This window comes from Hyperolius riggenbachi, chromosome 10 (genome assembly GCF_040937935.1).
Source record: "Hyperolius riggenbachi isolate aHypRig1 chromosome 10, aHypRig1.pri, whole genome shotgun sequence".
NCBI classification, from domain to species: Eukaryota; Metazoa; Chordata; class Amphibia; order Anura; family Hyperoliidae; genus Hyperolius; species Hyperolius riggenbachi.
The window spans coordinates 107112341-107125570 of record NC_090655.1 but is presented as its reverse complement, the minus strand read 5'-3'; the positions used below and the strand labels follow the sequence as shown (position 1 = coordinate 107125570).

The window sequence follows — 13230 nt, the reverse complement described above, 5'->3', positions numbered from 1 at the left end:
GTCACTTGTCACTTTGTCACTTTGTCACTAGTCACTTTGTCACTTGGTCACTTGTCCAGATGATCTCGGTACACCTCCTGAGATTCAAATTCCTGCACACATTGCTCTGGGATTTGGGTGTGATGAATGATGCATCTAACTGGCCACCGGAGGCAATTAAGGCCTTCAAAACATTGAAAGCAGCTTTCTGTTCCGCCCCCATTTTGCGTCATGTTGAGTTGTTGACGTCATGTTCATCCTCGGCCTCGCCTTGCATTTCAGTGCGAGGTGCATTTTCCACAGAAAAAGGTTGTGAATCCGGGCACAACATTTGTGGCTGTTCCATTGACCTTTCACAGGTAGAAGATTGTGGGGGTGGGAATAGCTCCTCCGAATAGCCCATTGTGTCCTGAAAACTACTCATTGCATTGCTTTGCGCACACATTTTTTTGTCCTCATGCAAGGCCTGAGTTGCACCTGAAAGCGTGGCCTTCTCCTCCTGCGCCTCCTCCTGTTCCATCACGTCTGCTGCTGCTGGGTTAGCGTTGACGCCCGGTCCCTGTTTATTGAACCTCTTATCTTTATTACATTTATGACTGCATGGCGGTAAAAAGCATGCTATCCGCACGCTTCTTGTCCTCATGCAAGGCCTGGGTTGTTGTGTCTCAAAAAGCATGGCCTTCTCCTCCTGCGCCTGCTCCTGTTCCATCACGTGTGCTGCTGCTGCTGGGTTACCGTTACCGGTCCCTTTTCCTGGAACCTCTTCTCTGTATTACATTTATGACTGCATGGCGACAAAAAGCATGTTACCTGTGCAAAGAAACATGACATTTTCCACATTTAAAAGACAGTTTTTCCTTTGAAACTTTACAATCAATTTTCTCAAAAACTATAAGCTCTTTTTCAAATATTTTTTTCCTCTTGTACCCACTCCCAAGGTGCACATACCCTGCTAATTTGGGGTATGTAGCATGTAAGGAAGCTTTACAAAGCACGAAAGTTCGGGTCCCCATTGACTTCCATTATGTTCGAAGTTCGGGTCGAACACCCGAACATCGCGGCCATGTTCGGCCTGTTCGGCCCGAACCCGAACATCTAGATGTTCGCCCAACACTAGCCCTCGCTCCCACTGATGTCACCAGGAGCGTACTGCGCAGGAACAGACCATACTGGGCTTGTGCTATACACTCCTGGTGACGTCAGTGGGAGCGAGAACACAGCAACGCAGGCGCAGTGGTTTTCAGACTTTAAAGTCCGAAATTCCAAAAGTGAACCGGAGGCGGGACTGGAGCATCGGTGAGTGGCTGCACGGGCACAGTATGTCTGCGGGGACCATTAGAAGCCCCGGGTAAGTTCAACTCATTTTCCCCCCACCCTCCTACAGTATTCCTTTAATTCAGTGCCTGTACCATATACGGTATGTCTGACCCTCAGATCCAGGGGCCCTGTTAATGTAATAAGCTCCATTCCCTATTGCTCCATCACTGGTCCTCATCACAGTCTGCATCCATTTGACTATTTCTTTTGGGTAAGACAGTGTGGGTAAAGGGAAAGATTACCCAAGCGTATGTTTTTAGGATGCCAGAGGAATCTAGGCACCCAGAAAAATAAAAACTACATAAACATAGGCAGACCATACAAACCCCCTACAGATGACATCCTTAGTGGAATCTGAACTCTGTTTCCCTGAGATCGAAGGCATCAATGCAAATCACCCACCCACAATGCTGCCCATGTTGGTAGTGTTCATTAGTCACTAACATACTTCATATTGTTTTATCATTTCAGCCTTCAGTATATCAGCTCCTATGTGGCCTGCATTACACAATGAGAAGAAACTCCAGAATGTGCGTGCGTAAGACAAGCAGAAGGCCAGAGCGGATAAAGCAGTATAAAGTGTTATTATGTAGAAGTGCAAGCTCTTGCCATTAAGAGAAAGTCATTATGTAAATGAAAAGGCCTGGGTTAATAGTGTGAGAAAGTGGTTAATCTGGAATGGAAGATAGCAGGCAGCCTTGGATGAGGTTTGAAGTAAACTATATTCTGCTCGGCTAGTCACAATATGTTCTCATCATATTCACAGCCATGCTATTGATGTGAGCAACTTGGCTATCCCATGGATATTAATTGGCTGTGTGTGATCATTACTGAGAATGAGAATGACACAGAGCTAATAAATCCTACAGAGATAGAGGACTTTAACTTTTAAGTGGCATCCAATGGGGTCTTACCCTTCAATTAACCCTTGAATTATCAGCATTAGTCGAACATTATCATAAATCTCTAGGTTCGCTCTAATGCTAAAAGGTTTGTTGGCCGAATACTGGTGGGTAACCAATGTAGATATGCCGCTCAGATCAGAATCTTGCCTCTTAAAATAACATCCTTTAAGTAAAGGGGAATATGGAGGCGGTCATCTTGAATCCCTTTTGGAATTGCCAGTTGCCTGCCAACCTAATATAGATATAGGTTGGTTTATTTCGTTTTTGAGCCAGACATCTAAAACATGCAGTCAATGAGATCAAACTTAAATCTGGTTCAAGCGTGCAAATCAGTTTATCAGAATTTACACCAGTTACATTTTTAAAAGGGAATCAAGATGGCAGCTTCCATACCCCTCATACTAAAGGCTTTCTTTAAAAGGAACACCATGAACAATTTAAAATACGTGTATGCATATGTGTAAAATGTCCATTTGTTTAAGATTAAATGCCCTATTACCTTTTCCCTGCATTTGTAATAGTTACTTAAAAAAAAAATAATTTATATATACACAAACGTATATATAATAGACTTTGGACTAGTCCATCGCCACATAGGGGATTCTCAGGATATTCTTTACTTTCAAAAGCACGTACTGAACAACATTTGCCTTGTTCAACTGCCAAAATAGCGTGCACATAGTAGGGAGGCCTGCCGGGTCCGCATCCTTGTTTTTTTTTTGTTGTTTTTTTTTTTTTACTACTAGTGACAGGGGAAAAAAAAAATAATAATAATTTATTACGCCTTTTACTCTGGGGGGAAAAAATTACATCTTTAAATTTAACTAATGCAGCCTGATTGTCTGAAGTTTCTTTCACTCCTGTTTCCCCTCCCACACCTCTCTGATTGGCCATTATTTATTTTGCTGAGACGATAAGAAAGTGACTGAGCTGAAATCCAATCCAAACAGCTATACCAAGTCTGCAAAGTCACACAATGATTTGTGAGGATGCACGCAGCTGCAGAACTGTGTGGGAGTGCCTGAAGACAGAGGGTGGCATACACACACACACACACACACACACACACACACACACACACACACACAGGAGAGGAAACAGAGTAAGGGAGGAAATGACATCAGGATTGGCTTCAATCCTCACTGAAATCAAAATGTGGACAGTGCAATACATATGTTATGTAAGTAGAGCAAGTATTTATCTACTAATATATGTGGGTTTTTTTCCTGAGATTGTATGGCTAACAGCTCCTCTTTAAAGGGAACCTATAAATACAGGTCAAATTCATTTCCTACAGGTCCAATCTGATTTCCAATCCTTTTTTTTTCTAACCACTTTTATACAAAATCGATCTGAAAAAATGTTTGGAAAATCAATCGGACCAAAATTATTGAATTGACCTGTCTATTTTAATTGGAAATTACATGGCGTGTACCAGGCACAAGAACTGCATCAGTCACATAGCAAAGAAAAAAAACAAAACAATAAGACTAAAATCAAATAGGAGATCTTTAGTACATACCTTCCAAACTTTGATACCAGAATGCCAACAGAGAGAGACCCCAGCATTCCACCCAGTGCAAACACCGATACAGTCAAGGAATATAAAATCGTTAACGGACTTTGTTCTAGAGTTTCCCCATACCGCTGGTACCAGGTGGCATTGTAAAATGCTTTTATATACTGAAAAATAATAAACCTTGAATTATTCATGTTATATGATAATGTAATTACTAGTGTGCAAATTACCTCTACTGAGGACCCTTATTAGTACATGACTTCTCTTAATACACAGTTAAATATTAATTCATTTAGACAATTGCTGAAGTTAATAATTTGGTCGAATAATCCCCATTAGATCACTTGGTAGAGACAGACGTACAAAATATAGAGAGTAATTAGGTGGAATATGAATATTCAAAAACTTAGTTTATGGTCGGTTACACAATAGATGCTTTAATTCTGTTTAATTGTGCCATTTTACATAATGGCATGCCTATTTTAACAAGATACTCTAGAAATACATAGAAAGGGAAAAAAATGGGTAATAAAAGTGGGGATGCCCTCAGAAACCACTCAGGAGTACAATACAGTAGATATAGATAGAGGGAAAGAAAGGATAAGTTACAGGATAAGAGTACTTAATGTTTAGAATGGTCCTGAATTGCCATATTGTATGTGGCACCAGACAGCCACATACAGTATTTAATTTTGACCTGCCCATCACTGGACCTGACCTTTTGACTGGTTTCTGTCACCCTATAATAAATATTTATAAGTGCCCCCATACCAAAGAATTTTAAATGTTAAGAGGTGGTCTTGAAGGTTGTCTTGGTAACAGTTAACCAATCTGGCCATTTTGACTGAATGAAGCAGTCTTACGTATGCAGATTCTCTGCAAAGACCATCAGCTCTGGTGGAGTCTGTGCATGGGTCCCCTGCCTCCCATTGTGCTCGGGTCCCCTGCCTCCCATTCCTTACTGATAACAGAAATTAGCCAATACAGTTAGTCCTCTCTGTAGCATCACCAGCACTTCAGAAGCAATGAGTGTAGTTGCAGCGTGCCAACATCTTAATTAAGCCATTTATTAATCCTTTGTATTTTTAATTATACAATTTGAATACATTTGGATATGAAGAAAAAATGTTCATCTTGATAAGACACGAGACCGGTGTTTTACACTGAAGCTGTGCATTGCTAATCAAGGCAAGCACTGTCCATAGCAGTGGTCTGTAGAGCTACATGTTCCAAAATGATGCTGTGACAAGTATACTTGTCACAGGAGTGACATGAATGAGAACACGCAGCCCTTGAACACAGGCCCAGCTAGGGATAATCGTAATGTGGCAATTCCACTTACACAAAATTTCACGTACGTTTTCGCAGTTACGGCCATACGCAGTTATGATTTGGACATTAAACTGATTTAGTGTAAGCCATTCATAATTTCGTGCTGACTTTAGGGGTAAATAGCAAAGCCTCTACATACATGGTGATGATAACAAGTGAGAGGGCTTTGCTATTAACCCCTTAAGACGGCACCAAGTTAAGTGAAAACACTATTTCTGATTACGCCTACACACAAAATGAATTACTATTTTTACCAAAATTTGTGCTCATTGCTAGGCTCAGTACCTGAGCCCTATAGACATATCAGTAACAGAAATGGCAAAACAGAATTACAAGTCTTTTAACAGGTAATCCTGGACATATTACAACAACAATATCATAAACATTTACATTTTGGGGGCTTTTGTAAAGTTTTCCACTGGACACGTTCTGAACAGGGATGCTCATCCGGATTTCGGATATCCGGGTAACCTGGATATCTGACCATTTTTACCCTATCCGGCCGGGACCGGATTCCGGATAGTTAGACAGAAATCCGGATACCTATCTGCAGATAGTTTCACGGCCGACCCAGATATCCGCGGATTTCTTCCAGATATCCGAATCCGGATTATAGGTTCAATAGCAAAAAGGACCACTACCACCATCAATGTTATAAAAAAAAAAAAGAAAAAAAAAAAAAGCTGTATAACTGAAGATAAGAATATGAGAATATTTTTTTTGTTCTAGTAATTATCCCTACTACACAACCAATTCATGATATCATAATTTTTTTTCCGCTTCAGTGTCTCTAAGAATCCCTTTAAGTAATCACAAGTATAATTTGATCTCTAAGCTGTCTCAGCTGGCTGCCTCGGCAGAGCAGCTATTATGTAAATGCAAGATGCTAACCCTATCTCTGCTTCCATGAAAGCAGGAAGTAGATAAACTTCAGATACAGTGGCTTGCAAAAGTATTCGGCCCCCTTGAAGTTTTCCACATTTTGTCATATTACTGCCACAAACATGAATCAATTTTATTGGAATTCCACGTGAAAGACCAACACAAAGTGGTGTACACGTGAGAAGTGGAATGAAAATCATACATGATTCCAAACATTTTTTACAAATCAATAACTGCAAATTGGGGTGTGCGTAATTATTCAGCCCCCTCTGGTCTGAGTGCAGTCAGTTGCCCATAGACATTGCCTGATGAGTGCTAATGACTAAATAGAGTGCACCTGTGTGTAATCTAATGTCAGTACAAATACAGCTGCTCTGTGATGGCCTCAGAGGTTGTCTAAGAGAATATTGGGAGCAACAACACCATGAAGTCCAAAGAACAAACCAGACAGGTCAAGGATAAAAGTTATTGAGAATTTTAAAGCAAGCTTAGGCTACAAAAAGATTTCCAAAGCCTTGAATATCCCACGGAGTACTGTTCAAATCGATCATTCAGAAATGGGAGGAGTATGGCACAACTGTAAACCTACCAAGTCAAGGCCGTCCAACTAAACTCACAGGCCGAACAAGGAGAGCGCTGATCAGAAATGCAGTCAAGAGGCCCATGGCGACTCTGGACGAGCTGCAGAGATCTACAGCTCAGGTGGGGGAATCTGTCCATAGGTCAACTATTAGTTATACACTGCACAAAGTTGTCCTTTATGGAAGAGTGGCAAGAAGGAAGCATAAGAAGTCCCGTTTGCAGTTTGCCACAAGCCATGTGGGGGCACAGCAAACATGTGGAAGAAGGTGCTCTGGTCAGATGAGACCAAAATGGAACTTTTTGGGCAAAATGCAAAACGCTATGTGTGGCGGAAAACTAACACTGCACATCACTCAGAATGCACCATCTCCACTGTCAAATATGGTGGTGGCAGCATCATGCTCTGGGGGTGCCTCTCTTCAGCAGGGACCGGGAATTTGGTCAGAGTTGATAGGAAGATGGATGGAGCCAAATACAGGGCAATCTTGGAAGAAAACCTCTTGGAATCTGCAAAAGACTTGAGACTGGGGCAGAGGTTCACCTTCCAGCAGGACAACGACCCTAAACATAAAGCCAGGGCAACAATGGAATGGTTTAAAACAAAACATATTTATGTGTTACAATGGCCCAGCCAAAGTCCAGATCTAAATCCAATCGAGAATTTGTGGCAAGATCTGAAGACTGCTGTTCACAAACGCTGTCCATCCAATCTGGCTGAGCTGGAGCACTTTTACAAAGAAGAATGGGCAAATATTTCAGTCTCTAGATGTGCAAAGCTGGTAGAGACATACCCTAAAAGACTGGCAGCTGTAATTGCAGCAAAAGGTGGTTCTACAAAGTGTTGACTCAGGGGGCTAATAATACTATAATTACGCACACCCCACTTTGCAGTTATTGATTTGTAAAAAATGTTTGGAATCCTGTATGATTTTCGTTCCACTTCTCACGTGTACACCACTTTGTATTTGTCTTTCACGTGGAATTCCAATGAAATTGATTCAGGTTTGTGGCAGTAATGTGACAAAATGTGGAAAACTTCAAGGGGGCCGAATACTTTTGCAAGCCACTGTATATTGCTGGAGTTCTGCAAGCTGTAAAAAAGTCATGTTTTTCTTTAAAGTCTAATTTACTGTTGCTTATCTGTTAAAGCAGAGAGGAAGTTCTGAAATTAGGTCTGCTATAAGGGGTGCTAAGGAACTCAGGGCACACTATGGAGGCACTAGTTCTGCATGTGTCTCTAACTTTATGTTTAAAAGTCTGACGTGAAAAGGGTTGAAATGATTAAGACAGGCAAAAAAAGGTGCCAGACATTTTGGCGCTGCTGGGCACCAATATAGGCTGTAATGGGGATTAGTTATAACGGAGCTCAGAGGGTAATTTGGGTGCTGGCAAAAGACAGAGCCCAAAGTCCCCCCTCCCCCCCCACCCCCCAAAAGTGCATTTCAGCACTGCGTCTTGCCCCTGAGTCCATGGTGTCCTGGAGGGGGAATAGGTAATGCTGCCACAATAGCAGGGTGAGACATTTTTCAGTTTCACCCTTCACCCAAATTTCCTGGCGCCATTTTTGCCTGTATGCGGAAACCATTGCCAAGGGTATGCAATAATACCCACATCCTCATTACGTGATAGTCTATAAGTTTACTGTAAAGTTTTGTGCTCTGTAAGTTGCCATGTAGGCTTCAGTGGCTTAAACTGGACAGTTGCCATTATTGCTGATTGGGTAACAGGACAGGAAGTCCGTGTGCCAAGCATGTTCCTTCCTGCTTTCTCGCCTTGATTTTTTTGAAAAGTACATTTAGTTTTGATAAGACCCTGAACGTTTAACTAATTCATGAATGGAAGTCATTAATGAAAAGCAAACATCAGTCATGCTTCGTGACCTTCAACAAGCATGGCCGTCATCTGACATTCTTTTCATGCAAGCATGAGAACCCATATGACTCAATGGCAAAGGTCACAATTATCCTCAACCTTGCAAAGAAATGAACTTAATATGATCCTTTATTTTCTCCACACAAGGTTAGCCCAGACTGGATTACTGATGCTTCTGGCTCCAGGGGAATTAGAATTCCTCAACTCATTATTACAGTGAACACTGCACATCTCTTAAAAGCAAAGCCCCTGCCCAGAAAATATTTTTCTTAATGCATTATGTGCCTCCTCCATCCATATAGGTTAAACTGCCTAAAGTGCTTAATTCTAGAAAAACAAGTGCCGTCAAGACTGATGCTGCTCCAGTGTGGGTCCAGTGAGATGGACCCCTCTCTACTGGTGATCCAGAGAGAGGGGTCCATCACAATAAGTTTTATGCCTGGAGAAGGGTTTTCCATTTCCACTTAGAGCAGACCAACTCAACTACCTCTAGGTCACACAAAAAATGTAGTGAAAACTTAAATTACAAATTAAAGGGAATTAAAGGGAAGGGGGAAAAAAAACAAAAAAGAAAAACGGTACTTGCGTATTTTCCCATCTGGAAATTTTGGCAGCTTTTGTTAAAGTTCTGTTTGCTCCGCCAGGAAGGTCTGACCATTTTTGGAAAGCTGAAAGTTCCAACTTTCTGTTCCTCCAGGTCCTGAGTCGGTATGATGCTCAGTTCCCAAGTTAGGCGGTTTTGAACGAGGGGTGTCCCTCGAACTAGGCTGCAGAAAGTGCAATTACAGAAGTACGAGGCGAACCAGACATGATGATAAGCAGCATACCCGGTAGGTCCGCAGCATAAATCTTTGTCTTCAAAACTTATGTCAAGTACCCTGGGTCTCATTACGGATGAAGGAGCAGCGCAGCTATGCACCCTCGTCTCCTCTCTGTCTTACTGGCATGGGCAGGAGACTCAATTCCACTGTGCTCTCTGCAGCAAAGTGCAGGGGACCCCCCCCCTCCCAACTTGGGAATGGGGCATCACATTCAGCTTTCCAAAAATGGTTAGATAACTTTCCAGCCGGGATAATACGCAAGTACCAAAAAACAAACAAAAAAACAAGAAAGAAAACTTATGAGATACTGATGATTTGTATGTGTAGTATAGCTAAGAAATAGAACATTAGTAGCACAGATATGAGTCCCATATTGTCGGCTACAGTGCTGTTTTCGGAAGCACTTATCTCAACCTGTCTCTCACTGCTCCTTGTTTGTTGCTGTTTTTTGGAGCACTTATACATCAAAGAAACAGTCATAGACAGATTTATATAAGATTTTTACTGCAAGGAAATTGAAAGGGCCATTGGCTATGCTTGTTTTATAGTTTCAAATACAGACATACAGAGGGTGGCTTGTAATTGCAAATTTGACAGAATTATGCAATGTTGTTTAAAAAAAAAAAAGCTATAGATCTAAAAATTAAAATATGAGACTCTTTTCTTTGCTACTAATGTTCTATTAATTATCAGTACTACACATATAAATCAATACATACGTTTTTTTTTTTCACTTCAGTGTCACTTCAAAATGTAGGTGCAGCCATATCCAAAATAGTAACTGACGTGGTTTCCTGCGGAAGGGAAGCAACAAGTAATCTCATCCGTGCAGCTAGATCAGGCATGGGCAAACTTGGCCCTCCAGCTGTTGAGGAACTACAAGTCCCACAATGCATTGCAGGAGTCTCACAGCCACAGTCATGACTTATAAAGGCAAATGCATTGTGGGATTTGTAGTTCCTTAACAGCTGGAGGGCCAAGTTTGCCCATGCCTGAGCTAGATACTCATGCAGAAATAGGAAATATCTGGGCTGTCTGTACTGAAGTCTACTCTGAATCCACTGTTTGTGACCTCAACAGGATGATGCAGAGTCAAGTTACCACTACAGGATAAGTAAAGGTTTACTAATCCCTCTGCTTAACTAAGCTAGCTACAAATTCTCTTCAGTTCAACCCAAATGAGTCCAAACTCTCCGGTCACACTGTGGCTGCTTCTGTAATGAGCAGTATAAACTCCTCCCCCTTGTTACTACAGGGCAGGGAGAGGAGAACATAGAGTGTAAAATGTATAACATTTCATTTTTTGGTGAAGCACAAAAGAAGGATACATAAACTTCACACTTGCTACGTACAGCGCTACAGAAGAGGTTGGCACTATATAAATAGTAACTTATCCTTTAACTTCTTCAGATATGCTACTTCAAAGCACCCAACCCAATTTCTAGGTAGCATGTGGATATTTTTCTCACTAAACTTGTCTGCAACACCAGGGCCAGCCTTAGGTTTCACAGCGCCCCGAGCGAAACCTGATTTTTGTACCCCCTTCATCCTCTTCGCGCATGCGCGCGCACACACACACACACACACACACACACACACACACACACACAATTCACCTTTTCTCCTGAGATATCTCCTAGGACAGAGGTTCCCAACCTTTTTGAAGTAGTGACACATCAAGCCAAATGCTCAGATCTCTGTGACACGTCACATATGTAGAATTGCAAAAATACTATTAATAACCACGAATGGATGGAAAGAGTGCATTATCCTGAATATACTTAAAAATGAAGGCTAGAACCACAGGGGCGTAACAAAAGACTCTGCAAACGATGCCTCCGCAGGGGGGCCCATATGCCACAGGGGGCCCGTGGGGGGAAAAGTTTGAGAAACTGACAGCTTAAGGCTTGGAGAAAAAAAACCGTATACTGCTCTCACAGCATTGTTATATTGACTGCATGTGTCCACCACACAGATAAGGAATCACACACACTTTGGAATTTGTGCACTGTCCCTGCTCCCTAGAGTTCGTAAAAAACATCTGTCTCACACTGCAGCAAAGTTCTAAAGACTTGATGTACAACCCTAAAACAAAAACATCACATTTTGAAAAAAGTTCTAGACGTTCCCTTTTCATTAAAAGGAATCCTAGATTCTTATCACACAGGCTAATGACTTTATGGCCTCTGAATACTTTTACAACTCAGTGTGGAGATTGATGTCTTCTTACTGTTGCTGCTTCATTGAGAGCTTGTTGTCTCACTTGGAGTCCAAGTTCTGTTGTAATAACAGTATCAATCAGTGACATTCTGAATGCTTTGCCAAAGTTACATTGATACTATATCTGTTCAGCATGTCATTGTTGTTCCTCCATATAGCATGTGCTCCCATGTAGTAAAATAATACGTGTGTGTGTGGTGTGTGTGGTGTGTGTGTGGTGTGTGTGTGGTGTGTGTGTGGTGCGTGTGTGGTGCGTGTGGTGTGTGTGGTGTGTGTGGTGTGTGTGGTGTGTGTGGTGTGTGTGGTGTGTGTGGTGTGTGTGGTGTGTGTGGTGTGTGTGGTGTGTGTGGTGTGTGTGGTGTGTGTGGTGTGTGTGGTGTGTGTGGTGTGTGTGGTGTGTGTGGTGTGTGTGTGGTGTGTGTGTGGTGTGTGTGGTGTGTGTGGTGTGTGTGGTGTGTGTGGTGTGTGTGGTGTGTGTGGTGTGTGTGGTGTGTGTGGTGTGTGTGTGGGGGGGGGGTGTGTGGTGTGTGTGGTGTGTGTGGGGGGTGTGGGGGGTGTGTGGGGTGTGTGGGGTGTGTGGGGTGTGTGGTGTGTGTGGTGTGTGTGGTGTGTGTGGTGTGTGTGGTGTGTGTGGTGTGTGTGGTGTGTGTGTGGGGGGGGGGGTGTGTGGTGTGTGTGGTGTGTGTGGTGTGTGTGTGGGGGGGGGGTGTGTGGTGTGTGTGGTGTGTGTGGGGGGTGTGGGGGGTGTGTGGGGTGTGTGGGGTGTGTGGGGTGTGTGGGGTGTGTGTGTGTGTGTACTGGGAGCAGAGCTGCGACAAGTCCTTGTCAACTGCAAGGGGCTGGAGGAAGCCCTGGGTAAGTAGATCTGGGGGTAGCATAGATTGCCTGACGTTTCCTTTAAGTCTAAGTGTTTTTATTTGCATGGGGAAAACACATTGGTCCTCAGTTTTCCTGTGCAGAAAGCGAGGCTGGTGGTGGGGGGCCACATCCAAAGCTTCGCAGGGGGGCCCAGTGATGTCTAGTTACGCCCCTGTTCAGGAATATTAATAAAAACAATCAGTGGGACAGTTAGCCTCCCACCCATTTATAATCATAGCACAGCAACGACAAATTGCACCACGCGTTATAGCCGCAGTGCACCCCCCAAAAAAAACGCCCCCACAATCTCATGTGTAGGTGCCCTCAATATAGGTTTCCAAGCATAGGTGCCCCCAGTATAGGAAGTCAGTTGAAGGTCTCCATCCCCCCCATAGGTAGCCAGGCGTAGGTGCCTCCAGTATAGGTGGCCAGGTGTTAGTGCTCTCAGTAAAGGTAGCAAGCTATAGGTGCCCTCAGTATAGGTAACCAGCTTAGGCGCCCCCTTGGAAGCCGGCACCCTGAGCGACTGCTCTGGTCGCACAGGGCAAAGGCCGGCTATGTGCAACACCAATGGTCTCATCTTGTATGGTCTATGGCCAACAGCATACCGCATAATATCTAATTGTGGGAAGGCAGAATCAGCAATTGTCAGGACAAGGGGAAGTCTGATAAAAGAAGGAAACTGTAGTTTTGTTAGCTTTACGAAACATGAATTGAGATGGATATGCAGGCAGCATTTGTGCCTCCTACAGCGATGCTCAAGCTAATAGAGGAATAGGATTTTTTTTTTTAACTACTTAAGGACCAAGGTGATTGAAATCTACACCCTGTTTTGGTGGTTACCTGTCTGGCAGGGCGTAGATTTCAATCACCGCTGCAGCGTGCATCCACCGTTTTCGTCGCTCCCGCTATCTCGCTGTTCAATCCCCGCCGTAGCTCACTT

The 13230-nt window shown here is 43.0% G+C and overlaps 1 protein-coding gene across 1 annotated transcript in view; it reads right to left on the bottom strand.

Annotated features, from left to right (window-relative positions):
• The window catches only part of LOC137536356 (solute carrier family 2, facilitated glucose transporter member 9-like), a 122792-nt gene that overhangs the window by 79361 nt on the left and 30201 nt on the right, over positions 1-13230 (bottom strand). Inside the window, exon 3 of the mRNA XM_068258537.1 lies at positions 3724-3884. Within this exon, the coding sequence (XP_068114638.1) occupies positions 3724-3884 (161 nt within the window). The remainder of the gene's footprint in view (positions 1-3723; positions 3885-13230) is intronic.